The sequence below is a fragment of the Hermetia illucens genome, chromosome 4, assembly GCF_905115235.1.
Source record: "Hermetia illucens chromosome 4, iHerIll2.2.curated.20191125, whole genome shotgun sequence".
Classification (NCBI taxonomy): domain Eukaryota; kingdom Metazoa; phylum Arthropoda; class Insecta; order Diptera; family Stratiomyidae; genus Hermetia; species Hermetia illucens.
The window spans coordinates 52,024,946-52,049,922 of NC_051852.1; the positions used below are offsets into that span (position 1 = coordinate 52,024,946).

Here is a 24,977-nt window from a genome sequence, read left to right on the forward strand (position 1 = left end):
AGGTAATTTTAACATTCTACTGGACTACTTTTCTTTTTCCATATTGGAGCTGCGGTACTCTCTTGCCAGTCAGATTGCGTTCTACCTTCCTCAATAACCCAGTGTTGGGTCCCAGCTCTTCGCTTTCCAGAGCTCAGATGCGATGTCGTCAGGTTCTGTGGCTTCCCCGATTTCATTCGTTTTATTGCCTCCTCGACTTCAGTTGCGCTGGCAGATAGAATAGCAATGCTTGCGGAAGTGAAGGATGAACAAATTCTTCCGTTGGAATCTGCTCGAAATATTCTCGCCATCTATCCATTGCGGCTTGTCGGTGTGGTAAGCAAAGTACCGTTCTTGTCATTAACACAACAGAAGTGTTCGATATCCTGTGTACGCTCGTGTCGGTTTTTGCGAAGTCGATATAAATCTCTCTCGGCATCCTGAGTGTCCCGTTTATCGTAAAGATCTTAAGATTGGACGGTGCGGGTGACAACGGTCGCTTTATTTGCTTCCCGGTTGGCATTCTTAAAAATTTTCCAATTGGCATTTTATCATTGAAAAACTTGTGGTAGAGGCATTTGTTTTCACGGTACTTTATTTCAACATCGTCATTCTACAGCCAAGTATATCGGTTGATGAACCGGTTGCCTGGTTTTATGACCCCCTGTGTGGATCTTGTCTTTAACTTCATTTCTTCCACATTCGTAATGGTTGGTAATGGCGTGAGATCGTTTCTTCTTTCTTCTCACGAAATCGCCACGCGCATTAAACGCGTTCCACACGCCGTTTTATCAGTGACTTGATTTGAAAGACGGCAATTAACGGTCGATGTTGAGTTGCAATGGTCTCATAGGGAACACCTTTGCAATCAACGGCGGTGGTAAAATTTCGTCGTCTTATGAGAATATAGTCGATTTGCATTTTACTGTTCCTACTATAAAATGTACGAAGGTGAGATAACCGTTTAATGAACCAGGAACGCCCTTTCCCCCCATGGCACCTGTTGCCTTTTCAGTCACATTACCATTCAGGTCGCTGAAATAACGACATAGTCATCAGCGGGAATGTTTCAGGTTTTTGCATCGAGAAGTTGCCATAAGGGATCCTTTTGGGCATCAGGTCGACTTGCCTGTGGTGCGTACGCGGCCGGTCATCAAATCGTTCGACTGCTTTTATGACGTCCCGGAAATCCTGAGCCAATGCCAATAACGTATTGAATGTGTGAGCTACCAAATTAGCAAAATTTAAGAGGTATTTTTACCACGTTCGCGTCTTATGTCGCAGTTTTTGGCACCAGACCATCGGGTTTCTTTAGAGCGTAGATATCAATGCGCCATTTCCGAATAGCTCTTGCAAGCTCCTCGGTCTTTGCTGTGATGATGCCAATATTTAACGTGCAGACACGCATTTAATTTGCTCAAACTAATTAACTTACGTCCTGACGCCTTCCATGCGTCGAGAGCCCTTGCCCATTTCCCGACAGGGCCGGAACTGCCCTGCCGCTTCGACTGAGATGAACGGCCTAGCATTTTTCCGAGGCTTTTGACTCAATCCAATTATCTATCATCTGCCTATCGCGAGACTTGTCACCAAGAAAGATCAGGTAGAATTTAGTGTAGCGGAATAACTCCAACTATACTTTATTTATCTCTTTCCCTGATATTAGCACTTCATTTTTGTTTCACTGAGGCACTGGGCTTGGGACTAGTATGCTATGTAAATAGGATAACATTGTAATACAATCCGTTTTAAGGAATTTTTGACAGAACTTCAAGAAAAACTGGAAACGCTGCTATCCAGAGAGCCTCAACAGTTACGGAGAAAATAGGTGAACTCGCGTTTAAGGTCAAGTATTTGCCTCCTTAGCCCCGGAAACAAAATCCAGCAAAGAAGAATTTCTGAGGAATGGTCTTTCTAATACAGATGAGCAACATATCCTATCCAATGTTATCAAAGAGGGTGTAACTTCAATAGCACAGACCGACTGTGTTAACTGGGTGATGGAACTCCTTAAAGCGGCGGCAAACACTCCTAAACACTAAGCTAAACTAGCATCCACATGGATGTGCAACTTTAATAATTTAATTTATACTTATACTTTATACTTGCAATTAAATTTGCTTCATGCTTCAATTTAATAAAATATATTTGACTTCAGTAACAAAATTACTTCATGTTTATCCACTTACAAAAAATGAAAATCTCATCGTCATCCATAGCCAGAGGTAAAATGTTGGCATAATAATTTATAGTAAACTATTGAAAAAAACCTGAGTTGGAAATGAAAAGCATGCATATTTATGTTATATTCTTATTATCAAATAACCAAAAGCTGAAATACAACTTTGTCTCAAACAAAAATAATGTAGTAAAACTCCGAAATGTAAGAAAATCTTCTCTCTACAGTACGATAGCTCAAGTTTGAATTTTGCAAAGGAATTTGCCCGATTTTGCATTTCTTCCTATTGAATTTGTGGAGCTAAAGCTAATATGTGATTTTATTGCCAAATTAGTACAAATTTAACGCTATCTATTGAACTTAGTATGGACAACATTTGAATTGTTCGCCAACTTATTCACAATGAATTGTGTCAATTGAACGTTCCCCTGGATTTTTAAAACGTCATTTCAGAACTCACTGTAAACGTCATTTTCTGACATTGTTTTTACACCAGCAGCTGACGCAGTCTGGCTCGACGCAATGTCCGACAAGAAAAAGTATAAAAAATCGGTATGAACTTTCGATATTTTCGGCAAACTCCTAATAACTAAGTGTCTTTCTTGCAGAAGGAGGAGATTGCCCGGGAGTTTGACTTGCCTGAGAGAAAGAGCAAAATCGCGTCTATCTTGAAGCAGGATGGGCAGGCGTATTGTATTTGTCGTTCGTCCGATTGTTCGCGATTCATGATGTTAGTGCAGAACTATCCGAATTCACTTCCGAGTTACAATTTTCACTTGTTTCTTTCAGTGGCTGTGATGGCTGCGAAGAGTGGTATCATGGGGATTGCATTAATATTTCGGAGAAAGAAGCAAAACACATCAAACACTACTACTGTCAAAAGTGCAAGGAGGAGGACCCGTCGCTTCAGACAATATTCCGAGCGATTCCAGCCGCCACAACAGCAGCTCCTCAAAGCAGCGAGCAGGCCAAAAAAAAGAAAGAGAAGGCTCCGAGCAGTTCAACAAATCGTTGCGGAAATTGCGAAGGCTGCAACGCACCCAACTGCGGGACGTGCGAAGGATGCCTCACGCGAAAAATAACTAAGAAAGTTCGCTGCGAACAAAGAATCTGCGTGAATCTGAAACCCAAACAAAAAGCTACAAGTAAAGCGAGGAAACGCAAGCGTTCAGCTAGTCCAGAACAATTTATTAATCCTGAATTGGAAGGAGATCGCCAGTGCTACGGGCCAGGGTGCAGGATGACCGCCCGTCCCCAGTCTAAATACTGCTCCGACACCTGTGGAATGAAACTGGCCACAAATCGAATCTTCCAGGTGCTTCCACAGCGAATCCAGGAGTGGAATTTATCGAGATGCGTTGCGGAAGAAAATAATAAGAAACAATTGGACATAATTCGTAGCAAGCAAGCGGTCGTTAGAGCGACGCTTGCTGAGCTGGATAAGCGCCACGCTGAACTGGATTTGTTGGTGGAACGTGCGAAACGGTGCACCTTGGATCCGAAAGCCACGGACTCAACAGACGTTGAGGATGAAATGTCCATGTACTGTATTACGTGCGGTCATGAGATTCACTCACGCACGGCGATTCGACACATGGAGAAGTGCTTCAACAAATACGAGAGCCAAGCGAGCTTTGGAAGCATCTTCAAGACGCGCATTGAAGGAAACTCGATGTTTTGTGACTTTTATAATCCAGCCAGTGGTACATATTGCAAGCGCCTCCGAGTTCTTTGTCCAGAGCATTGTAAAGACCCTAAAATCAGCGATACTGACGTGTGCGGTTGCCCACTGGTTACAAATGTGTTCCATTTGACTGGAGAATTTTGCAGGTAAGATGTATTCTTTATTAGTTAAATTTTCGGCCTAAATTATCAGTAACTATTACAACCGTGAGAACGCCTTAGGTAATGTAAGATAAGCCAGCGGAAGGTTGCGGTTCAAATCTCACTGGTGGCAAAGAGATTTGTATCGTGCCTAGATGTCAGTCCGCTCAGCTGTGAATGAGTACCTAAGTCAAATCAGGGTAACAATTACGGGCGAGCACAATGCTGAGCGTATTGCCTTCTTCAGGTACCTCCTGTAGTGAACCGTTGCGGTCTTGAGTGAAGTTCTCTAACAAACTCAAAGACTCGGACCTAATTGGATTGTCGCGCCAACGATTATTATTAATGCTTGTTTCAAGTGCAAATTTCCAATTTTCTTGCTACCGGAACGTTAAAGATTGAGTATTGACTGACGGCACCGCTACGACCTTTCTCTACCGAAAACGGATTATGGATGACAAAGGCACCACAAAGCTCGCTTTCTCCAAGTCCAGCGATATAAGCTTCTAGGCCTGTGGGAAGTAAGATGGTGGAATTCTGGAGACTGATCCTCTCCCACTTGCCACTCTAATGACAACCCTTTATACGCTGGAAAGTCAAGTGGTAGCAGCCACAAATCCGGTATCGGGTTGTTTGGTCACAGCTATCGCAAGGCGTGCACTCCTTACCTGGGAGCCGGTTTCTGGCAGGCTTCTGATTGCAGGATTCCGGCCCAGGTTAAGTCGCATCACAATTTTACAGTGCTATGCACCCGCTAAGGCTTCAGATATAGTAAAGAAGGATACTTTCTTCGGGTTATAGTTCGGGAGAGAATTCTTAAAGGAGACATTGTGAACGTGATGGATGATCTGAACATCAAGGTGACAACTGACAACCCTTTGCTGTGACACGTGACACGAAAATGGTACGAGGTTTATCGATCTCTGCAGTTTCTACCGCCTCGTCATGGGTGGAATATTGTTCGAGCATAGAGCTTGCTATAAGGCCAGTTCAATTTCAACTAACCGACACCGTACGAACAATGATCAGTAGTAGATTTAGAAGTTGTCTCCTGGATGTGCATAACAAGAGAGGCGCTGACATCGGCCTCGAAAGGGATCACCATCTGATGTTCGCTTACGTGTTGCATCCGCCACGTCTCGCAGAGTTGGAGAACTGCGAGGGCCCAAGTTCAACATCGACCACTTGTATGATCCAGCTGTCGTTCGACAGTGGCAGAGCTATTAGATACACTGAGTAACCCGCCGTAGTCCACTATACAAAATACTACGCACGGCATAAGATCTGGCTATCTGCGGAATCGTGGCAGCATATCATTGAACGGAATGGATTGAAGGCTCTGTTGATCGCTGTGTTGTAATGGCGCACTCGAATTTCGATACGGAGCGAAATCCCGGGAAGTTCAAAGTAGTATGCATGACAATGGAATTTGTCAACGCGATTGTCAGAGAAGCGAGAGATGCCGAAGACCGCAATAATTTCAGAAGGAGATACCGCAAACACTAAAATGCTTGCATGTGGTCGCAAACGTTTCGATGGTGTGAAGGACTCCTCATCCACGATGATGAGCAACTAAAGAGGTGGGAAGAACACCTCACCACGATTTTTATCTGTATGATATCCGACGAAGTTACACCTCTTGTGGATAAAAAGGCTAGTCACCATAATATGCGGATAGGGGCAGTTCTCCTAAGAAGAAGAGAAATCATTTCGGCCATCAAAGCACTCAAACGGATAAAGCCACTGGCGCAAAATGTCACGTGCTACACGCAGGTAGAATCTCAAGGGAATTTGAGGTCCAGCGGAATCCGCCTGGATTGCATCCTGCCACTGATATTATTTTTTCTTGTTATCGGTGATGTTCTTCATGGTGCCTGTCGGGAGGACGTAAAGGAAATCAATGGATGTTTTATCTAAAATCTGGAAAGATAGCCATCTCGACACCAAAATCAAGTTGAGACTGTTCTGTGCTAGTGTTCTTTTTATGTTGCTATATGGGAGCAGCACATGGAAAGTGACCACTACTATTACGAGAAAGCTCTAAGCCTTCGTGGACATCCGTCTGCGTCGTATCACCGGAGTATGCTGTCCTGATACTATTTCAAATGGAAGGTAATAGATAAATCAAACATTAAGGAGGGGCGACATCATGCAATAGAAACTACGTTGTCAGTCATCAGGCATTGATTCGCTTTCCGTTGCTAGTTGATTGCTCCTCTAAATAGAAGCGGCCAAGTGGGGTAAAGTCTCAACGGTCTTGCCTTGCAACCGCCGCGCAGTTGTTAAGTCCACTTATTCGTAAATGTTAAGAATCTGAGATCTTTCCCACTGAGCAGAAGAAGAAAATTCTCGTTAAAATTTTGAAGGACACTCGTCTTGAGTGTGACAATGGAGGAGTATTTGCGGGGTTCCTGCTGTCGAAAAAAATTAGTTAAAATCATCCTAGAACATCTCGAAAGCTTAATCGACGGAGAGCAGGCTGATTTCGCTCTGGATCCTCCAATACCGACCACATTAACACACAGCAGATTATTCTGGAGCAGTGTGCGGAATTCAGATCGCTACTTCACCTGATTTTCATTGATTTTGAGAAGGCTTTTGACAGCATCGGCATTCCGAAGAAATTAATAGCTATTCCCAGAGTGCCATATGACGTTGGAAAATACAACTAATGCATTGAAACAAAATGTTAAACAATTCAAAGCCCAAGCGGATTTTGCCGCCTTTACATTCTTCTTTCTTCTCGTTATCCGTGACGGACTTCATCATCTTTTCTCAAATGCTAATGAAATCTGCTTGTTTTACCACCGAGCCATGAGCCTCGGGTTGAAGATACACATAAACGAAATTAAGCCTGATCATCGCAATCTTCCGATTTATGGAAGGAGTCGAAAAAGTTGTATAAGGGGAGACCGTTGCTTCAGCGGGCGGCGGCATCAAACTTGATAGCGCTCGACGTATTAACAGCACTAATGTGTTGTGAATGAGTATCTAAATCAAATCAATATAATAATCACAAGGGAACGCAATGTTGACCACATTGCTTCCTTTAATGGAGCTTCATATCAAGCAATTATGAAATTATTTTTTATATATTTTGGAAAACAAAAAAAAATGTTTGAGTTTTCTGGGCTTCTGTTTTTTCTTAACTGTGGCTTTGATGAACAAATTGCTGCTTGAGTAGCAAGACCGGCGAATAAGCCAAGGGATCCACTATATTAAAGAGTTCATTTTCTCAAGGACTCAGTGGTGGATGGACAACTACATTGCTTGAGGATGAACAAGGCTTACAATTCGTGTAGGAGGTTGTTTGTTAGCCGAAGTCTTAAAATGAAAGATTGCTTTGGAAGATACCAACGGTCCCCTTCTTCAGTGTTTTTTCTTCACTGGAGAAGCGGACAGTTGATCCCCGAAATACCTATTTGTTTAGATACTTTTAGCCAATAAAACGGAAAAATATCTTCCAAGGCAATCTATCAAATCGATTTTAACACTAATATTCAATTTTAATACTGCTCTTGCAAGTGCAAGTTTGAGGGTAAAAGGTTCTATAAGACCCAGGAAAAAAAATCTGCTGTTGTGAGAACTATTAGGCCAATCTCGCGATTTATAAACCGTAATTTAGGTCAATTTTGGAAGTCGTTGAAAGATGTATCCAATAACTATTTTATATTAGATAACTGCCGCGCTTGTCCTCTAATCGGAGCTCACATTGACATTTGAATTTCGACAATGCAGAAAATCCAAGACAACTTATGCAAGATAAAGGAGATGAGCTACTGAGCTACTGCTAGAAATTGCAGTGAATTTTTTTACTTGTTTAATTGATTTTAGACAGAAATTTACAGTTTGTATTATATTCAGATTTTATTACTTTTGTTTCCTAATATCCATCCTACATATACATAATTGATGAGGTACTTTTTATTTTTCAGGGCGCCGAAAAAGAGCTGCTTCAAGCATTACGTCTGGGAGAAAATTCGACGAGCCGAGATAGATCTGGAGCGCGTTCGTCAATGGTTGAAGATGGATGAATTGCTCGAGCAAGAACGACACCTACGTACTAGCATGGCCTCCCGCGCCGGAGTATTAGGTTTAATGCTTCATTCCACTTACAATCATGTGGTCATGGAGGAATTATGTAGACAAAATCAAATTAGAAACGAAATAAATAAAAGCTAATTGTTTATAAAATATTTCATATATTTTGCTCCTCGAATGCATTGAATAGAGGAATGTCCGGATCGGGGACTTCTCTATCATCGTGATTATGAACTAATTTGAAGAGACCGGTTCCGATTGTAGCTGGCATTCCAAGGATGATCCTCTCTGACACTCCGTCTACAGAATCTGTTTGCCCATAATATGCTGCATCGAATAGATGGTCGGCTGTTTTTTCGAACTATGAGAATAGAGACTTAATAGTGATTTTTTGAAAATTATTTAAAGAAGGCCTTACCGATGCTAAGTTGAAGACACTTTCACGCATTTTGGCGAGGCCGTGTCGTGTTATACCTAGCACCTCACCACGACTGGTCATTTGACTTGCTAGAAGCATAATGTGCCGATGATCTACGCTCATTCCGTGACCCTCCATTACATCTGTGATTTCATTCATTATAGTCGTCCGTGCCGCCTCTATGCCCAAGGTGTTGTATACTTCCCAAATGTTGTTGCTACGAGTTTTTGTGCCAATTACTCCATAAGTAGCCATGACTTCACGGAGACCAGCTCCTTCGACACAAAGCTTGTATTTGGCGGGAGCAACAGTATCATCAATTGCTATAACAGCTCGCGAAACATTTGGTAACCCTGCCACTACAACTTTTTGAATAGCTGTAACTAGTCGCTGAAGCTCCGCATTTAGCGCTTGACCATGCTTGGTTGAATCAGGACGAATTATAATTATTGAAGACCCATGGATTTCTACCTGGCTTGGTTTTATCCGGAGTTTAGATGTGCAAATCCTATGAGGAAGAGTAACAATCGGTAAATATAATTTCCCTCTTTTTATTTACTACATTTACTTACGAATAACGGATAGTTTCGGCATTAATTTCTAAACCTAGAACGCGGATTCGATCCAAGTCCAACTTTACGAGCAGGAAACATGTTGAAGCCTTATAAACTTCTTCCACGTATGAGGAAATCTGAAAATTGTAAAATTAACTTGCTTGATTGCCGAATATGGAATATCATTCAGTATGAAAGTTGCTCCTTAGCGAGAAAATATTACTTTTTGCATATGTCAACGGGGCAATGGGGTAGAGAGACACGCTCAACCGATTCGGCCATTGCACCGTGCTCACCAATGTTGTAATTACAAACAAAAAAATATATAGAATATATAACCAGCGTGGAGATTAAAAAAAAACGGTCAATTCGAATTGCAAAACAATACACGGGCTCAGAGCATCGATATCATTTTGTACGTATTGGATAAATGATTCCATTAAGAAAAACAAAATTTCTAGCAAGAGAGTGATCTAAAATATTTCACAACCGTCAAATTGCTGTTAAAAATCGAGCCTAAGTAAATACTTCCTCACCCAGCTGACATTTTCGCAGCACAATTTATTAGTTAAAAGTGTTTTTCATTCGAGCTCTGATGGAAAAAAATAACAATTGATGGCTGACATCTTCACTAGCTTTGCATTTGCAATACGATTCAGTGGAGTAAGAAGACTTTTTACATACTATATTTTTGTATAGTGAGCACTATAATATTCCACTACATTCCATTCCAAAATTAGAACCACACAGTGGTAAGGGTATATTTATTTCCATGGTCAAGCATACAAGATAGTTTATTTCAACCCTCCGAAGACCAATGGCTTCCAGGTATGTCTACGAGCAACTAATTTTTACGGACAATTGGGAATGCATTATAAGCAGATTTACTTTGTTTGTTAGAGAGATGGAGAGTTATATTACAGATAATTAAGTTTTATTCATTGAAGTTTTCGCAATTTACCACCTTTACATAAACAATACATTCATATTTAATCAACACTTGATACATACTGACTTCTGCGATGGTCGTGCGTTCCAAATGTATTTTTTCAAATTCAGCAAGTATCTTTGTTCTTTACACACATGGTTAATGAGATAGGGTTAGCATAAATGTTATTTATTCGAATGCAAACTGTCTTGGCGTGGATCATGGAAAAGTCTAACAATGAGGAAAAGTGTATAATACAAATTCGGAAGAAGCTGCCCAAATCGAGATATTGCAGACAGAATTAAGCAGCTTTAAAAAAAACCACCAGCACTTTCCAAGAAATCAACCCTCTGCCTCAACACAGTCCACCCATAGGCCGCTTTGGAATAGTGGGTTCCATTGCGTGGTATTGCCCATAATAGGGTTGCCGCCCCTCCTCCAGATATGATCTATCCATTGTCGTTCGCCTTCAGCTTGTCTATGGACATCTAGCCTAGTTATTCGTTGAATGTTTTCTCAAGACACTACCCTGATGACAGAATGTAGACATGATTTAATGTGAGTGAGTAGCTTTCGAGTGACAGCGGCGTTGATTTTACATGTTTTGCTTTCATATAGAAGCACAGAGGGAGAATTTGTGCAGAACAGCTTCAATTTAATGTTTATCCGACGTCAACGATGTCTTACTCATCAGTGTCTATAGGAAGAGTGCGGTGATCTGAGCTGAGGACCTTGCTTTTGTTAGTGTTTCATTGCCGACCTGAGATAATAGATCCTATTGCATGGCATAAGCGGCAATAGACTTATCACCGTTTTTCAATATGTGATCTGTCTACTCTCACTTCTGCCTCCTGATCAACACAGCTATCCGTCCGTATTCTGCCGTATTGATACAGCATTACCAAATTTCAGATAAAACAGGCAGCGAAGGCAGATTAAGCGCTGTTAATGCGGCACACGAATAATTCAAGTTCAAGGTTGCGAACATATTTAACCGAGATCAACAAAGTGCCCCCAAAAATCTAATTTACTATAAAAATTGATGGTGGTCGGCGGATTACAAACAAAGGCAGTATACATTAAATGAACGGCAACACAGAAAACGATAATAGTGACTTCGGCGCATTCCACAACACAAAAAATGGCGACATATAACTCAATGGTGCATAGGTTCTATACATATCCCCTAACGAGGGCAGACAAAACGACTCATTGCGACAAGATTTCAAGAGCACCTAAAAGGAGGAGGAGGAAGGAGGATCACCGATGACAATGCACATTATCGAAGAGAAACATTCGGTAGCAAGAGATAACTTAGAACGGCATGTGAACATCTAGGAGAGCCTAGAAATATTGTGGAAGGACTCGTAAAAGTTACTGAACACAAACGAGGGAAATTGTGCAATAAAACTCATAAAAATGATCGCCTGTAAAAGTAATAACCGCACAACTCATTAAGAGACCCCTAATTTTATTTTAATAATCGTTAGTGGAATGATTTAATTATTAGTGATACCAACTCTATATAAACCCCTCTTTCATTACTAATGGTTTAGTAGCTAAAGCACTGAATAAGGGGTTCAGCACCCGAATACGTATGTGTATGAAAATAAAGGAGAAGAAAAGGACACGTATTTTTATTGTTGCTTACTAATTACATAAATTTTTCTATGTTCTCGATGTTCTGTCCATCAATGGAGTATAAGAACCTTTATAATTTTCTTCAGTCTGACTCTGAGTCATTTGGGCAAGATGCATGACTCGGTTAGAGCGTAGTCAGGAAAGGTGTCATAGCCCATTGAGCGCCTCCACGTCCTCCAGTCAAGGCACCATGAACGACGTCGCCAACAAGAAAAGGGGCCGATGACAGAGTGTAATTCTAGCATACTTCGCGTTCCTCTGAAATTTTGCCTCGATGCATCACGCACATTTGCAACAGTAAAGAACGGGCACCTAGTCCATGGCGTTTCTGAGCGTTTGATAGAAAATGAAATGATCCTGATGTTTCGCCACGAAGCAATAAATGCAATGACTTAGATCGTTTACTTTCACTCAAATAACCAACCAAGACTATACACAGGAGGTGAAACTACCTAGGCCAGCCTTGAATGTTTTCAGTCAAGATCGATAAAATCAATCATAGAAGGAAGCGATCCAAATAATATTGCCACGTCACTTTATCAATGTCCTATTGGTTGTCTGGTTACACATAGAAGTGCTATAGAAACACAACACATAATATATTAAGAGATACACGGAACGCACTGTGATCTTGACTCGGCCGGGTGATTCTTTTTTTGTGTTGCTTTGTCTTTCTAGTTTCGCTTACTATGTATATTTTTCTTGCAATCACACCATCAGCAATATGTTTAATTTAGGGATAAGGATATGATTTAATAACTATATATAATCTAACGCAACTAATTCAGGATTTTGGGGTGAAAAATAGAAACCCAAAGAAAAACAAGAAGAATGAATATGAAGTAAATTAATGTCAACGAAACGGCAGAGTCTTTTATCAGTTTTGCGAGAACTCAAATTAAATGTGTCGATGACGATGAGCATTGGTAACTCCATCTTGAGTCAGGAATAGAGAAAAATTACTGCTGTTTAAACAGTCTAGAGACACCTAGGCGTCTCTGTATGACTATCCGATGGGTTATTAATTAAGAATTCATTCCCTACTCTATGAATCATATTGAGAAATTCACACTTAATCAGGAATTTTAAGCGATAAATCTCCTTTGTTTCCGAGTTCTGTTACAATCGTAACTTAAGAATTTAGTATAGAATAAGTCAACAATCCATAATCAATACTAAAAGTAATTCTTGACTTACCTCTCCCAAAGTAGTCTTCTCTATTCTGGCTTTTACTTTTCGTGCAAACTCCATATTTGTATTATTTTCTATCTCGGCCGTTATAATTGGCGTTGAGATCGTTTTTGTAGCATTAATAATTTCTACTATACGGGGTACGCCCTGGAAAATTTACTTTTACTTATACCATGAAATACATCGACCAAGGAAATAAACCCACCTGTGTAATGTTCATGGAAGCGACTCCAGCAAAATGGAAAGTCTTTAATGTCATCTGAGTTCCTGGCTCACCAATACTTTGTGCAGCTAACGCTCCTACTGCCGTACCAGGCTCGCCAACGGCCCTATTATATTTATCATTGACGCTTCTTAGAAACATTCTCAATTGTCCGGTGGAATATCTTTCAATTTCATTGGCCAAATTCTTATGTTGTTTATACCGAGTCTGTATTTCGAATACTCGTTTGCCGACTTTTTCCAAATACTCGCTACAAAGTATTCAAATTTACTGAAATTGCATTTTAATATGTTTAGTTACTTACAAACATTCTTTTCGAAAATCTGCGCGATAATTCTCAAATTCATCTTCTTGCAATATTCGTTCGACTGCTGTCGTAATCTGACCAGCCTGAAGTGGAGTCTCATATCGGAAAGGATACATGGCTCTAATGTGATTTAACTGCCGATTCAAATCAACTGGTTTGTTCTTCACTTCCATGAATACGGGATCTAAGCCGTCGCCTCCATAGGTCAGTTCAACGATCTCACCAATCGCATTACGGACAGAACCATCATAATGTATCACCAAGTCCTCCAAGCACTAGAACAGAATAATTTTGATGTGATGTTATTCATTCAGTACTGTTGTGTTGATCTATGAATACTATTTCACTTTCAATCAATTGCACTATATATTTACCTTAACAAGCCGACGTTGCAAGTAACCTGTTTCAGCTGTCTTCACAGCTGTATCTACAAGACCTTCACGACCCGCCATAGTGTGGAAGAAAAATTCGGTAGGTGTCAGTCCCGAGTAGAAACTATTCTGCACGAATCCTCTAGCAGCAGGAATCTTTGCTGGGGGATATGAAAATTATTAACTGTTGCAAAACAAATAACAACATTATTTACAGAATTTCTCAAAATGTGGCAGTGCTCTCTCCTCGAAACCATTAGGAACACGTTTTCCGTTTATAGCCTGTTGACCTACACAAGCGATCATCTGTGAGATATTAATATTCGATCCTTTCGACCCAGACAATGCCATTATCAAGGCACTGTTCGTTGGATGTAATTCTCTGAAACAAGCTTTTGCAGCTTGCTCCCGAATACTAGAAAGTTCTCGTAGCATAACTGCTTCTAAAGTTTCCTCAGGAGTACAACCAGGTTGGCATTGTAAAGTGCCTTTTTTCATTTCAAGAATAAATTCATCACATTTCTTGTAACCTTTATCAAGAAGTTTCTGTTTCTCTTCCAACAATTTAGAGCTAGGTGTTACGTCACCGATGCCAAAAGAAAAACCGCGATTCATCATGAAATACGAAGCCATCTGAAAAGAAAAAAAATTAAAGTACACTTTGTAGCAATATAATGTGAAATCGACGAAACTTAGAAAAGTTTAGAAGGCTACAGACAGCCCTAAAAGGCTGCAGGAGGGGTGATCGTCATCACTGCAAAAAAAATGTTCCATAGGTATGGAAGGTATTTCACGGCCTAGGCAGCTTCATGATTTTTTCAGATTTTTCGGTTGGATACGTTCTGAGAATGAGTCTATCAAAGAAATTACCACTTCCAAACCCTATCGCATGTCAGAACTGAGACCAGCATCGAAAGCAAATAATCGATAATTATATTTGATGAACAAAAATTTAACACTCTTCTTCTGCATATATAGAGACCCCATAGGAATAGAACGATGGAAGTCACCGCAAGCGTGGGCACTTACAGTTCCCTTCCCACCAAATTTAGTGTCAATTGGTAGAACCGTTTTTGAGAAAAGTGCGTGTAACAGACAGACAGACAGACACAAAACCTTAAAAAGAGCTGGGGAGAAAAAGATTCTTCATAAATGGAACTTTAATATTTCACTCGAATGTCAATTATTCTCGTTAAACTGGAGTAAATTGCGCGAAATTGGTCAGCTTTAACTTCGATACTAATAGCTGGATTTCCAAAAAACCTTTTAGTATTATGCGCATATGTCCTCTATGCTGCACAATTTAATTCTACTACGATGACTTATTTGGGGGTTTCCAGTCAATTTCGAAAAGTTGGTAATAGTCTATTAGTAAGTTTATTTGAGGTGTACGGATAGCTCAGTGGTTAGAGCTCAAGACTGTCGTACGGAAGGTCGCGGTTAAAATCTCGCTGGTGGCAGTGAGATTTGTATCGTGATTTGATGTCCGACACCAGTCGACTCAGCTGCAAATGAGTACCTGCGTCAACTTAGGGTAATAATCCCGGGCGAGCGCAATTCTGACCACATTGCCTCCTATAGGATACTGTAACCCTATAGTGCACCTTTACGGTCTTGAATGAAGTGCTCTAACACACTTCACAATTGGATTGTTGCGCCAACGATTATTATTATTATTAAGTTTATTTGCGCAGATATCGGAATGGGATACATTTTGGGGCCTAGATTTCATATAAGCACATTCGCTTGATTTTTTTGGGTTGGGTTGTTTCTATTTTTTGTGTGCACATTTTGACTCCTTACTTGCGTACTTTGCAATCGCGTCAAAACTAATATCAGCTTCGGAAAGTATTAATGGAGACCTTTCATTTTATACCCCACATGACTATATTCGGTGAAAAAATTTTTACATCTCCACTTTGCATGTATGAGGAGCCCCTTTCAAAGTTCACGTAAATTTATGTCATTCCCTGTATGTGTAGGATTCCATAGTTTCCATATGTTCACCAAATTTCGTTTGAATCGGTGTAGCCGTTTTGGAGAAAAGTGCGTGTGACAGACAGATGGGCAAACAATGATTTGATTTTAATAAGGTTTTGTTTTACACAAAACCTTAAATATGAAAAATACCTGCACAGAACAAGCTACACCTCTGCACCTAAGTCACCACTCGTCAATTTCAAAGTTCTTTTCTCGAGATAGAATGGGGCGATCGGTCCGAGTTTAAGGAATTAATCATTCACAGAAATTAACTTCTAAAATACACCACTCTCCCTGATAAGGACACCGTGCAGTAACTGTGATAAAAAGAATTCCATCGTTGCGTTGGTAAAGGAAGCAGAAACTGCAGCAAAACAATATGACCGTCGTTCAGCAATGAAAGGACTTTATGTCTTCGCTCTGCTTCCATGAATACGGTGGCCAGAAAGTTCAAATAACCGCCGAGTGAATACGACATGATGGTCAGAACATAAATATGAGCGATAATATTCTCAATCAAAACAATGCCGAAATTGAGAGACCAAAGGACAAACATTCCATCTTGTTCATAATTCCTTTTATGGACAGATTAGTCATCGTATTAAAAAGTTTGAAAACCCCCTTCACCATTATCGCTCAAAGTTGTTCGTGTTGTTTCTGTAGTAACCGTAGTAAAACTCACAAGATATTGGCAAAATCAATTATTATTAAGCAAAAACGATCGTCGAATAGATAAATATCTCGAAAACTATATTCTTTATTCCAGGTCCCCCAGTCCAAAAAAACTTCCTAAAAGTGACATCATGATTTGAATGCTAACGTGATCTGATAACACCTTACTTATGCTAAACATGGTCTTGGAGAGGTGATGACAATGATGATAGGTTTGCGATTTTTTCGCGCTCCTACCGCCTTGTTCCTGTAGGACACTCTTCAAACACAGTGATTTTCAACTGACCAAAAACGTACATCGACCGCATCGCGATCTTTAGTAGATTTAGGAGTGTGCAAAATCTGCAAAACAAACGAAGCGCTGAAATGTTGAGCCGTTGCATCTGTTTTCATATTGCCCCGTATCTTTCGGCAGGAGTGAAGAGCCCCCGAACTGCAACACGGGTATTTCGGGCTGACAAATGAGAAATTTTTAAAAGGCTCGTCAGAGAGGCAGAACATGCCGCGAGTATTACCAAATATGAAGGAATTTGCAAGTGACAGTGGGTTTTCATTGCCCCTGTGAGAGACGTTCGATTCTTTATTCACTATAATAAGCAGCTTAAGAGCAAGATGGAAAATTTTGCCCGTGCTCCCAACCGTAAAACATCTGTTGAAATTCCACTTCTTGTGGTTGAAATAGCTAGTCTCCGTTACATGTACATGTTGACTGTTCCTTCAAACTAAAGTGAAATTGTCTCCTCCACCAATGCGGAGACGCTGCTGGGTTTGACGGTCTCCTCGCGGAACTCTTCCTTGCAACTTCTACTGTTTGTGCAAAGCTGTTTCTTCCACCCATCCATAAATCCTGGGGTTCTAAGTTTATTTTGAGGGAGTGGAAGAAGGAGTTGCTCGTTAAGACCACGAAAAAGGGCACCCGTTTTCATTGCGACAATTGGGAAATATTTAGGTGATTCCTGTCGTCACAAAATTAATAGCAAAAATCATGTTGGAAAGCATCATAGAACTCGAAACTTTTAGTAACTTGGTTTCCGCCGCTCTACATTCTTTGGTTCACAAAGGGCAGTGTGTTGTATGGAGGAAAATGTCATGCCATCGAGGAAATTGCTGAGGGAATTGCAGTTCAAATGGTGCTTGCTATCTCACCAAGCAATGCTCCTTCGCCAAATAAGCAGATAAGCACCCACACAGTCAAGGTTTTCAATCTGATCTGAAAATTGGCATTTCATGGTAAAAGCGAATTCTTCCACCCTTTTTCATACGAGGACAATGTATGAAAGTTAATCGAGCTACTATTAACTGAAGTTAATGTTTCTCCCCTTTTCTCTTTCAGTAAAAAATATAGAAATATTCAAAAAAAAAAGTAGGAATACCGCAACTTATTATTATGAACGAAGGATCAACTATATATATATATATTTTAGACGAAAATTATAAACAATATAATGGAAAATTCTATATTTTTCAACCGAAAGCTCCATTGCGTATGTACATTTGGTTGTCCGAAAGAACTCTGATTCGAAACAGTGAAATTATTTAATTTTCAAAACTCTCGTCCTGTTTCATAAATAATATATGAGTTCCGAATGACTTATTTTCTTTTAATTGAATATGGTATATTTATAAGTTAGGAAATCTATACAACTTACTCTAGCGAGTCTCCACATAGCCTTTGTTGCGTGCATCTCTCCGAAGTCCCTCAAAAGTACATAATATATACTATTCTTCGTTCCAGAACCTAAAGTTGCCTTATCCATACAGCCGCACAGAAGCTCAGAATTCCTTATTATAACCCCTGTAATCAAAAATTAAAAATAATTCCTGACTGTACATTTAGAAATGAACAAAGCTTCAAAAATATGACATTATTCGAAACTTACAAGAATCTTTCACACATAAATCATAACCGCTTGTGTAATTCCTTCCTTTCGTTGACATATTTGCTTGAACTGGGCAGTCCTTGTTAGGTCTGAGAGTTAAACTGAAAATTTGTTTTCCGGTCCACAGTTTCCTGGGCTTCATGATGGCAGGAAGCGGCAAGTCTATATTTATATTCGAATCTGGTCCAGCGATCATGCAGGCAGCCAACTGCATGGCTTGTTCTTTCGTTAAAAATTCATCTTTTTGGGTCAATAAGTAGCCACCAGTTATAAAATCTTGTGTGGCAGCAATCAACATCTCACCGTTTTTCGGGGTCACCAAATTAGATTTGTTGCCCATTAGCACTAGAGCCTCTGCACGAGCTTCCTCCGTTTGTGGAAGATGTAAATTCATTTCATCACCATCAAAATCAGCATTGTACGGAGTGCATGCGCACTCATTGAAGCGGAAAGTACGTTGTGGCTGGATTTTCACTTCGTGGCACATTATACTCAGTTTATGCAAACTTGGTTGACGATTAAATAGCACTATATCACCGTCTGCCATATGCCTCTCAACAATGTCTCCACACTTCAGATCCTGCGCCACTTTATCTCGATTACCGTACGCTAAATACTTCTTTAAAGTACTTCCCCTCTGTTGGACGTAATTTGCTCCTGGATGCTTGTTAGTACCATTCTTAACTAATTGTTTCAGGCGTTGTATATTTGCGTTATTCACGCGTTCTGGGTACGTTAGAATTTTCGCAACGCGTTCCGGCACGCCTACTTGATGAATCATCAGATTCGGATCTGGTGAAATTACAGTCCTTCCTGAAAAGTCTACACGTTTCCCTGATAAATTTCCACGAAATCTTCCTTGTTTGCCCTTCAGACGTTGAACAATACCACGAGTTGACTTTTTTGGTATCATATTTATCGGCACCCCTGACACTTCACTGTTGAAGTACAGAGCGACATGCAATTGCAGAAAATCCCAGTCTTCTTGAATCAATTCGATTTTTCCGCCGCTTGTCATATGTTTGTTAATAACATCATTGATGAGTAATATTTCACTTTGTTTCATTGTAAGATCATCCTCCGTCCTGTAGAAGAATCGTAACATATATTTGGTCTATGAAAGGCTTCCTCAATATTCGTAGATTTTAATAGGTTCTACACTTTGTCCACAATCAAAATTTATAAAAATGCAGAATTATAAGGCAATTACCTAACATTTGAGTTCAAATCTACTTACGTTCCAGCTTTCACGTCAGAAACCACGGATGGCCGAATACAAACCGGTGGCACAAAAACTCTCGTCACAATTAAGTTAACAGGATTCGCTCCTTCTGATGTCATTCCTAAAAGTGGAACGTCTGCTTTGGGAATATTTTTGAATAGCTCCAACACAATAAGTGGATTTAATTCCTCCATCAACGCCGGCATTCCAATCATTTGATTTAATTCTCGATTTCCTTCTGTTTTCAAAAGTAACTCTTCTAACGCATTCGATACGATAGCATCCGTTTTTTTCTTTCCACGAAACGGTTCGTGTAGAATTTTCATAAGACCAGGACCTTTCTTCACTGTCCCGTTGATCGCATCACAATTTGGGCACTTCGTATGCTTTTTTGCTTTAGTTAGAACTTGTGAATGGATCGCCTTTTTAGCTAAATACGACAGATCTGGGTTTAATAAACGACGCATAAATTTGTCTTTGTCTACTTTTTTCATCATGACATGCGAGCAGGTTTTGCAAATCATTTGCAATATCGAAATTGTGGAACGGAAATGGCCAACATGGAAAACTGGTAAGGCAAGATCCAAATATCCGAAATGGCCCACACATTCGTTTAGGCCCTGATTGCAAGTCAAGCAAGTTGCATCTTTGGAGCTTACTCCCTGTAAAAGGGCAATCAATCACTTACTTTACTAACTTCTACTAACATTATATTTATTACCATGCGCCTATCAAGAACTCCATAAGGGACCGGTTGTCTGTTACCTGCGTATAAGTTTTTCGATATAATGCGGATATGAGATTCTTGTTGAATCTCTTGCGCACTGTCCATACGAAATTGGACATGGGAGCTGAAAAATAGAATTTTATTGTTAATTTAATTGTTGTTTAGTTGTTAAAATTTCAAAAATAGAGTTGAAAAATCAATTCGTTTTTAATCTTGAAAATCTCTGAGAACTTTGAAGATTTTGATGTAAACACATTGGGAGGCTTTGAGCCTGTAACATCTTTTGAGTATTGTTGAGACACTATGGAAAGAATCAATCCACTTGAGGATCGAGGCACATTTTTTTTAACTATTATGTCGGAGCGAAACCGGGTGCACTGAGATAGAGCGAAACTTGCCAAAAGGCCAGTTAAAGTAATCGTATGAAGTAGGCCTTGTCGGTTCATTTTCGCATGTAAAATTTTAGAAAAATAATTCAAGAGAGATTTTACTTTCCAATCACGGAGTGAAGATGTACTCCTAATTTTACATTTTTAATAGAATCAGAAGCTTAAAATGTAATAACCAAAAATAAAAATATTGTTGTTAAAACTGTAAGTAAAATATATTGATTTTGAACAACTAAAAACAATAAAAGGTTAATTAAGTTTTATCAACATAATTGGTAACCCCGACACTTTTCCCCGCAATTCCAAATTTTCAATAGAACAAAAGGGATACAGCGATTTTTAGGAAGAAAAATGGGTACGAGTTGTTAAACAATGAGAAGTAAGGTAGAACTTAAAAGCGTCCCCCCATTCCCAGTCACTCGCGCAGTTTTTAGATTTGCCGTTTTTCAACGTACATGTGCCTTGAAATGGATTTCTATCGATCAGTTTGGTGCTTATAGAAGAATAGAAGTTCATAATCCCGCGAGAAAGGAAATCATAACCGCAAATCCGAGAAGTTGGCCATTAATAATCAGAAAAGGCCTTTCAAGAGCCAACACTCGAGGACAAGCAGTTCGTAAGGATCCCTTTCGGCCATTCAAAAAAAAAAGAATTCACGTCGTCACATTCAAGATAATAGAAAAAAAATGTTCACGCCAAATTCGGAGAAATCACGAACGAGCTCAACAAGCAGCCCGTCGTTGACACCAACCTATCGTCAGTCAAGAAGAAAAGAAGCACGAAAGAAGACGCCCATCAACTTCATTTCAACCGACAACCCCACTTACTATCCATATTTTTATATATAAATTTTTGAAAGTTAAAATAATACAATAAACGCGCACTCGTTCAGTTCATTTTCAGTGTAGGTGTTGCTCCCCTGTGGGCGTCACGACGGGCGCCACTAAATTCAATCACGCGTTGGTCGGCCTACTTCGCAAAATGAAGCGGCTGAGTGGTGATAAAGTCGGTGCGGTACTCCTAAAATCCTTGTGGTTTTAGCGACTGTCGGAGGGCACGCAGGCCGTCCTAGCGTGCGTCGACGGCGGTTCTCTTGAGGTGTTGGCCGCGACTTTAGACAAGATACACGAGGTGCACGGGCGCCCCTTGCTAGCGAAGATGCCTCGCGAGTACGCCAACGTGACGAAACTTTGGCGACAACTGGCCGCACTTACAAACAATGTGGCCACACTGACGGCGCCGGTGGATGCTTTCCGTTCGGGAGAGCCGTCTCGAATTCGTTCAACGGTCACCTTGATAAATAGGCGCTGATACTGGTAGGTTTACGGATCAAACCACGAAATGTACCACCCCATACACTTTTAACACGACTCCAAAAAAAAAATGAGTTCACTGGGGGCGCGGCGACTTCTACCCGTAGTGCAGCAACACGTGGTCTTAGAGTTTACGACCTCCTTAGTAGGTGCAATTATCTGATACACAAGCGCGCAAGTCTGGGTCCTCCCCGTCTTTAGATCCAACAAACTATTTCCCCAGCAAGCTAAAATTAGCGACAGCAAACTCTACTCCCATCGCAACTGACGGCTACAGGCAAGTAGACGAGAGTCTTGGTTGACGTAGGACCTTATCTTGGCTGATATCGATGCCCCTGCAGCATAGGTCTCTGATAGACCCCTCTTCGGCCGCCAGAGAAAATTTCAACCTACTCTAACACTCTTTTTATCAATTTTAGGGCATGGCCGATTCGCGCACTCCTTCAAAAATATCGCAACATTACTACCGAATGCTCTTAGGAACGCTTCTAGCTACGAACTTCTTACAGGGAGAATATTGAAAGAATTACCAGATGGTGGCCTAATCAACTTACAAGAAATAACCAAGCGCAACGTTCAAATTAAAATGCATTCTTCGACAATTTAAAGTGGCTGAAATTATAATGGTCCCTAAACCAGCTAAACACTTAATGATTGCATGTTAGTATCGAGGTCTAAACTCCGTATTCACTTACCCATAGATATACTGCTTTCAATCAATCCGAAAAGCTTACATCTATTTTTGCCAGAGCAGAGAACTGAATACCAAAAGTCTAAAATTACATTCGCTCCCCATTCTACTGCATTGACCACATCCTTACGGATCATTTTGAAACAACGCGTGGAGTTTAGATCTTCGTTTCAGCTGATCTACATCGATTTCAAGAAGGCTTGTATAGCCAACGCAGGAAGGGCATTCCGGGGAAACTAAAATCAGAGCGACATGACGGCTTAGAATGTCACGTGCTGCATCTAGGTAAAATCTCAGAGGAATTTGAGGGCCACTGCAGTTCGCCAGGATTTCACCTTGTCACTGATATTATTTCTTCTTGCTATCGATGAGGTTCTTCATAATGCCTTGTCCAGAGGAAGTTGGGCAGTTCAATGGACGATGATATTTTTCCTCAAACACCTCGACTAAGCTGATGACATCTCACCGGGACATGGACCTTGGATTCGGAAAAAGAGTGACAAGTCATCGCACTCTTTCTGCCTTCATTAATCGGCAGAGCATCGAAGGCGTCGATCAATTTGGAAATGTAGTTCTCTCATCAAAAAGAACAAGTTCAGACTGTGTCGTGCTAGTGTTGCTTCTATGTTACTATATGGCAGGAGCACATGGAAAGTGACCCCACTGAAACTCGATAGCTCGAAGCCTTCATTAACACCCGTCAACGTCGTATCATCGGAGTACGCTATCCTGATACTGTTACAAACGAAGAACTTGACCGTCATACAGGACTGGCACCCGTACGCGATGTGATCGAAAGGTGGAAGTGTCAGTTCGTATTTTTTTTGCTTGTCTTGTAAAATAGGAACTTTGACCCTATGATGAAATAAGTTCTTTTGGCTACCAACAATCGTTCGGGTTTTCGTTGTCGTATGTGTTATCAGTGGTTTTCGACCCTATCGGTACTATTTGATGTGGTTTCTTTCGTTTTTAATACTGACGTTACGCCTTCATTAAAATGAAAATCACCGAAGGCAGTTTTTACGCTTCGGTTTGTGCTTCCCATAATTTCGATTTCGTCAACATAGGCCAATAATTGACTTGAAGGGGATGGTGTCTCCCCTATTTACACCAGCATCACGGACCATTTTTACAGTGCCAGGTTCAAAGCAATGCTTCATGATGCTTGTCTTAGACCTTTGTAGCTGTTGAATGGTCCCGAAAGTAATCTTGCTGCTTTTATTATCTTTATTATTATTTATCTTTGTGGCTGTCTTGTGACCGCAGTCATTTCACTACCTCAGCTGCTGTTGCAGAAATGGTATAGGTATGCAGTATGATGGAAAGTGCTACTTTAACATATCGTGCCACAAAAAAAGAGTAGGCAATAAGTTAATAATTATAGATATCTTTAAGGACAACTGAGAGGGAAAATTAATTCGTAATCTATAAATTGTTACACTTACATTTTCTTTATAACATCGGCTTCACGAAACTGTTCCTTAGGCATTTTGAAGTTTTAGTGGTGTCCTTAAATCAAAAGATCATAACCTATCCAATACCAAACGGACTGATGTGCTACACCCAACCGTTTTAATCGATCCAATTCACAACGTTCTTCCAGTTGTTAATTGGCTGACAACTCCAAAAGCAATCTTGAAGAAGTAAGCCAATTTCCCAATCTCCTATACACACTCAAGCAAATAATAACAAATCCTCGAAAACACGAGACACCCTCGGTCCACTAAACTATCCACCCGGCTTCAATACACAACATGGAAATGTCAGTTGGCAACAGCTGATTTGAATGACAATTAACTGACCGCGATGAAGGAGGGGAAATATGTAGAGCCGCTGCAAAATAATTACATTCGGCAATGGAAATCACTCAAATTTCCACTCATATTCAACGGGAAGTTAAACGAAAAATTTTAAAGGAGAATCCTCATATGAGAAAATAAATTAGGAATAAAATTAATGTATGAATTTAAGTATTAATTTTGAAAATATAATTTAAAATGAATGATTTCCGCTTGAACAATCATCAGATAGTGTTATTTTTGTTCATCTTAAGTAATCACCTTTCATACTAACACATATTTACTGAATATTTAATAAGGTATATCAATTTACTTGATCTATTACTGTCTTTACAGGATCATCTTTACGTATTATGTTAGCTCATGTAGGAGAGTTTCTTTATGGTGGACTTATGAAATGAAGAAATTCTAATCTAAAAGAAGGCAGACGCATAAGGAGCTTAACCATTCGGAATGAATAATAAAACACAGCGAGTCTCACATATTTACTGATTTTTTGTACCTGATGTGTAGAGAGGTGGAGACGCGTCCTATTTTTCGGTGGGGCTGGAAATCTTAAGAAGCAGTGTGTGGAGTTCCCATTACTGAAACCATTCTCTATCTCTTGTCTTCCACGTTCAACGTTCAAGGCACCACTCAACCTCTTTC

The 24,977-nt window shown here is 40.2% G+C and overlaps 2 protein-coding genes across 2 annotated transcripts; one reads left to right on the plus strand and one right to left on the minus strand.

Annotated features, from left to right (window-relative positions):
* The first annotated feature begins 2,630 nt into the window (after positions 1 to 2,630).
* LOC119654277 (CXXC-type zinc finger protein 1-like) lies at positions 2,631 to 8,178 on the plus strand. Its single transcript, XM_038059557.1, has 4 exons — positions 2,631 to 2,710; positions 2,767 to 2,888; positions 2,948 to 3,988; positions 7,918 to 8,178. The coding sequence occupies exons 1-4, from the start codon at positions 2,681 to 2,683 to the stop codon at positions 8,162 to 8,164; spliced, it is 1,440 nt and encodes a 479-aa protein (XP_037915485.1). The 5' UTR covers positions 2,631 to 2,680; the 3' UTR covers positions 8,165 to 8,178.
* LOC119654276 (DNA-directed RNA polymerase III subunit RPC1) lies at positions 7,831 to 24,299 on the minus strand. Its single transcript, XM_038059556.1, has 13 exons — positions 23,976 to 24,299; positions 20,132 to 20,261; positions 19,426 to 20,072; positions 18,189 to 19,273; positions 17,958 to 18,103; positions 13,872 to 14,289; positions 13,660 to 13,817; positions 13,283 to 13,560; positions 12,961 to 13,228; positions 12,762 to 12,902; positions 9,014 to 9,132; positions 8,442 to 8,949; positions 7,831 to 8,384 (listed from the first exon to the last, which is right to left on the minus strand). The coding sequence occupies exons 1-13, from the start codon at positions 24,017 to 24,019 to the stop codon at positions 8,181 to 8,183; spliced, it is 4,146 nt and encodes a 1,381-aa protein (XP_037915484.1). The 5' UTR covers positions 24,020 to 24,299; the 3' UTR covers positions 7,831 to 8,180.
* Positions 24,300 to 24,977: the final 678 nt, after the last annotated feature.

What these genes read in the sequence shown, in the direction of transcription:
- LOC119654277 (XM_038059557.1), top strand. Translation starts at nt 2,681, where the DNA reads ATGTCCGACAAGAAAAAGTATAAAAAATCG. An exon ending in AGAAAAAGTATAAAAAATCG is followed by an intron (nt 2,711 to 2,766) that starts GTATGAACTTTC and finishes TCTTTCTTGCAG; the next exon opens with AAGGAGGAGATTGCCCGGGA. An exon ending in TTGACTGGAGAATTTTGCAG is followed by an intron (nt 3,989 to 7,917) that starts GTAAGATGTATT and finishes TTTATTTTTCAG; the next exon opens with GGCGCCGAAAAAGAGCTGCT.
- LOC119654276 (XM_038059556.1), bottom strand. Translation starts at nt 24,019, where the DNA reads ATGCCTAAGGAACAGTTTCGTGAAGCCGATGTTATAAAGAAAAT. An exon ending in GAGTTCTTGATAGGCGCATG is followed by an intron (nt 20,073 to 20,131) that starts GTAATAAATATA and finishes GCCCTTTTACAG; the next exon opens with GGAGTAAGCTCCAAAGATGC. An exon ending in GCCACATTTTGAGAAATTCT is followed by an intron (nt 13,818 to 13,871) that starts GTAAATAATGTT and finishes CATATCCCCCAG; the next exon opens with CAAAGATTCCTGCTGCTAGA.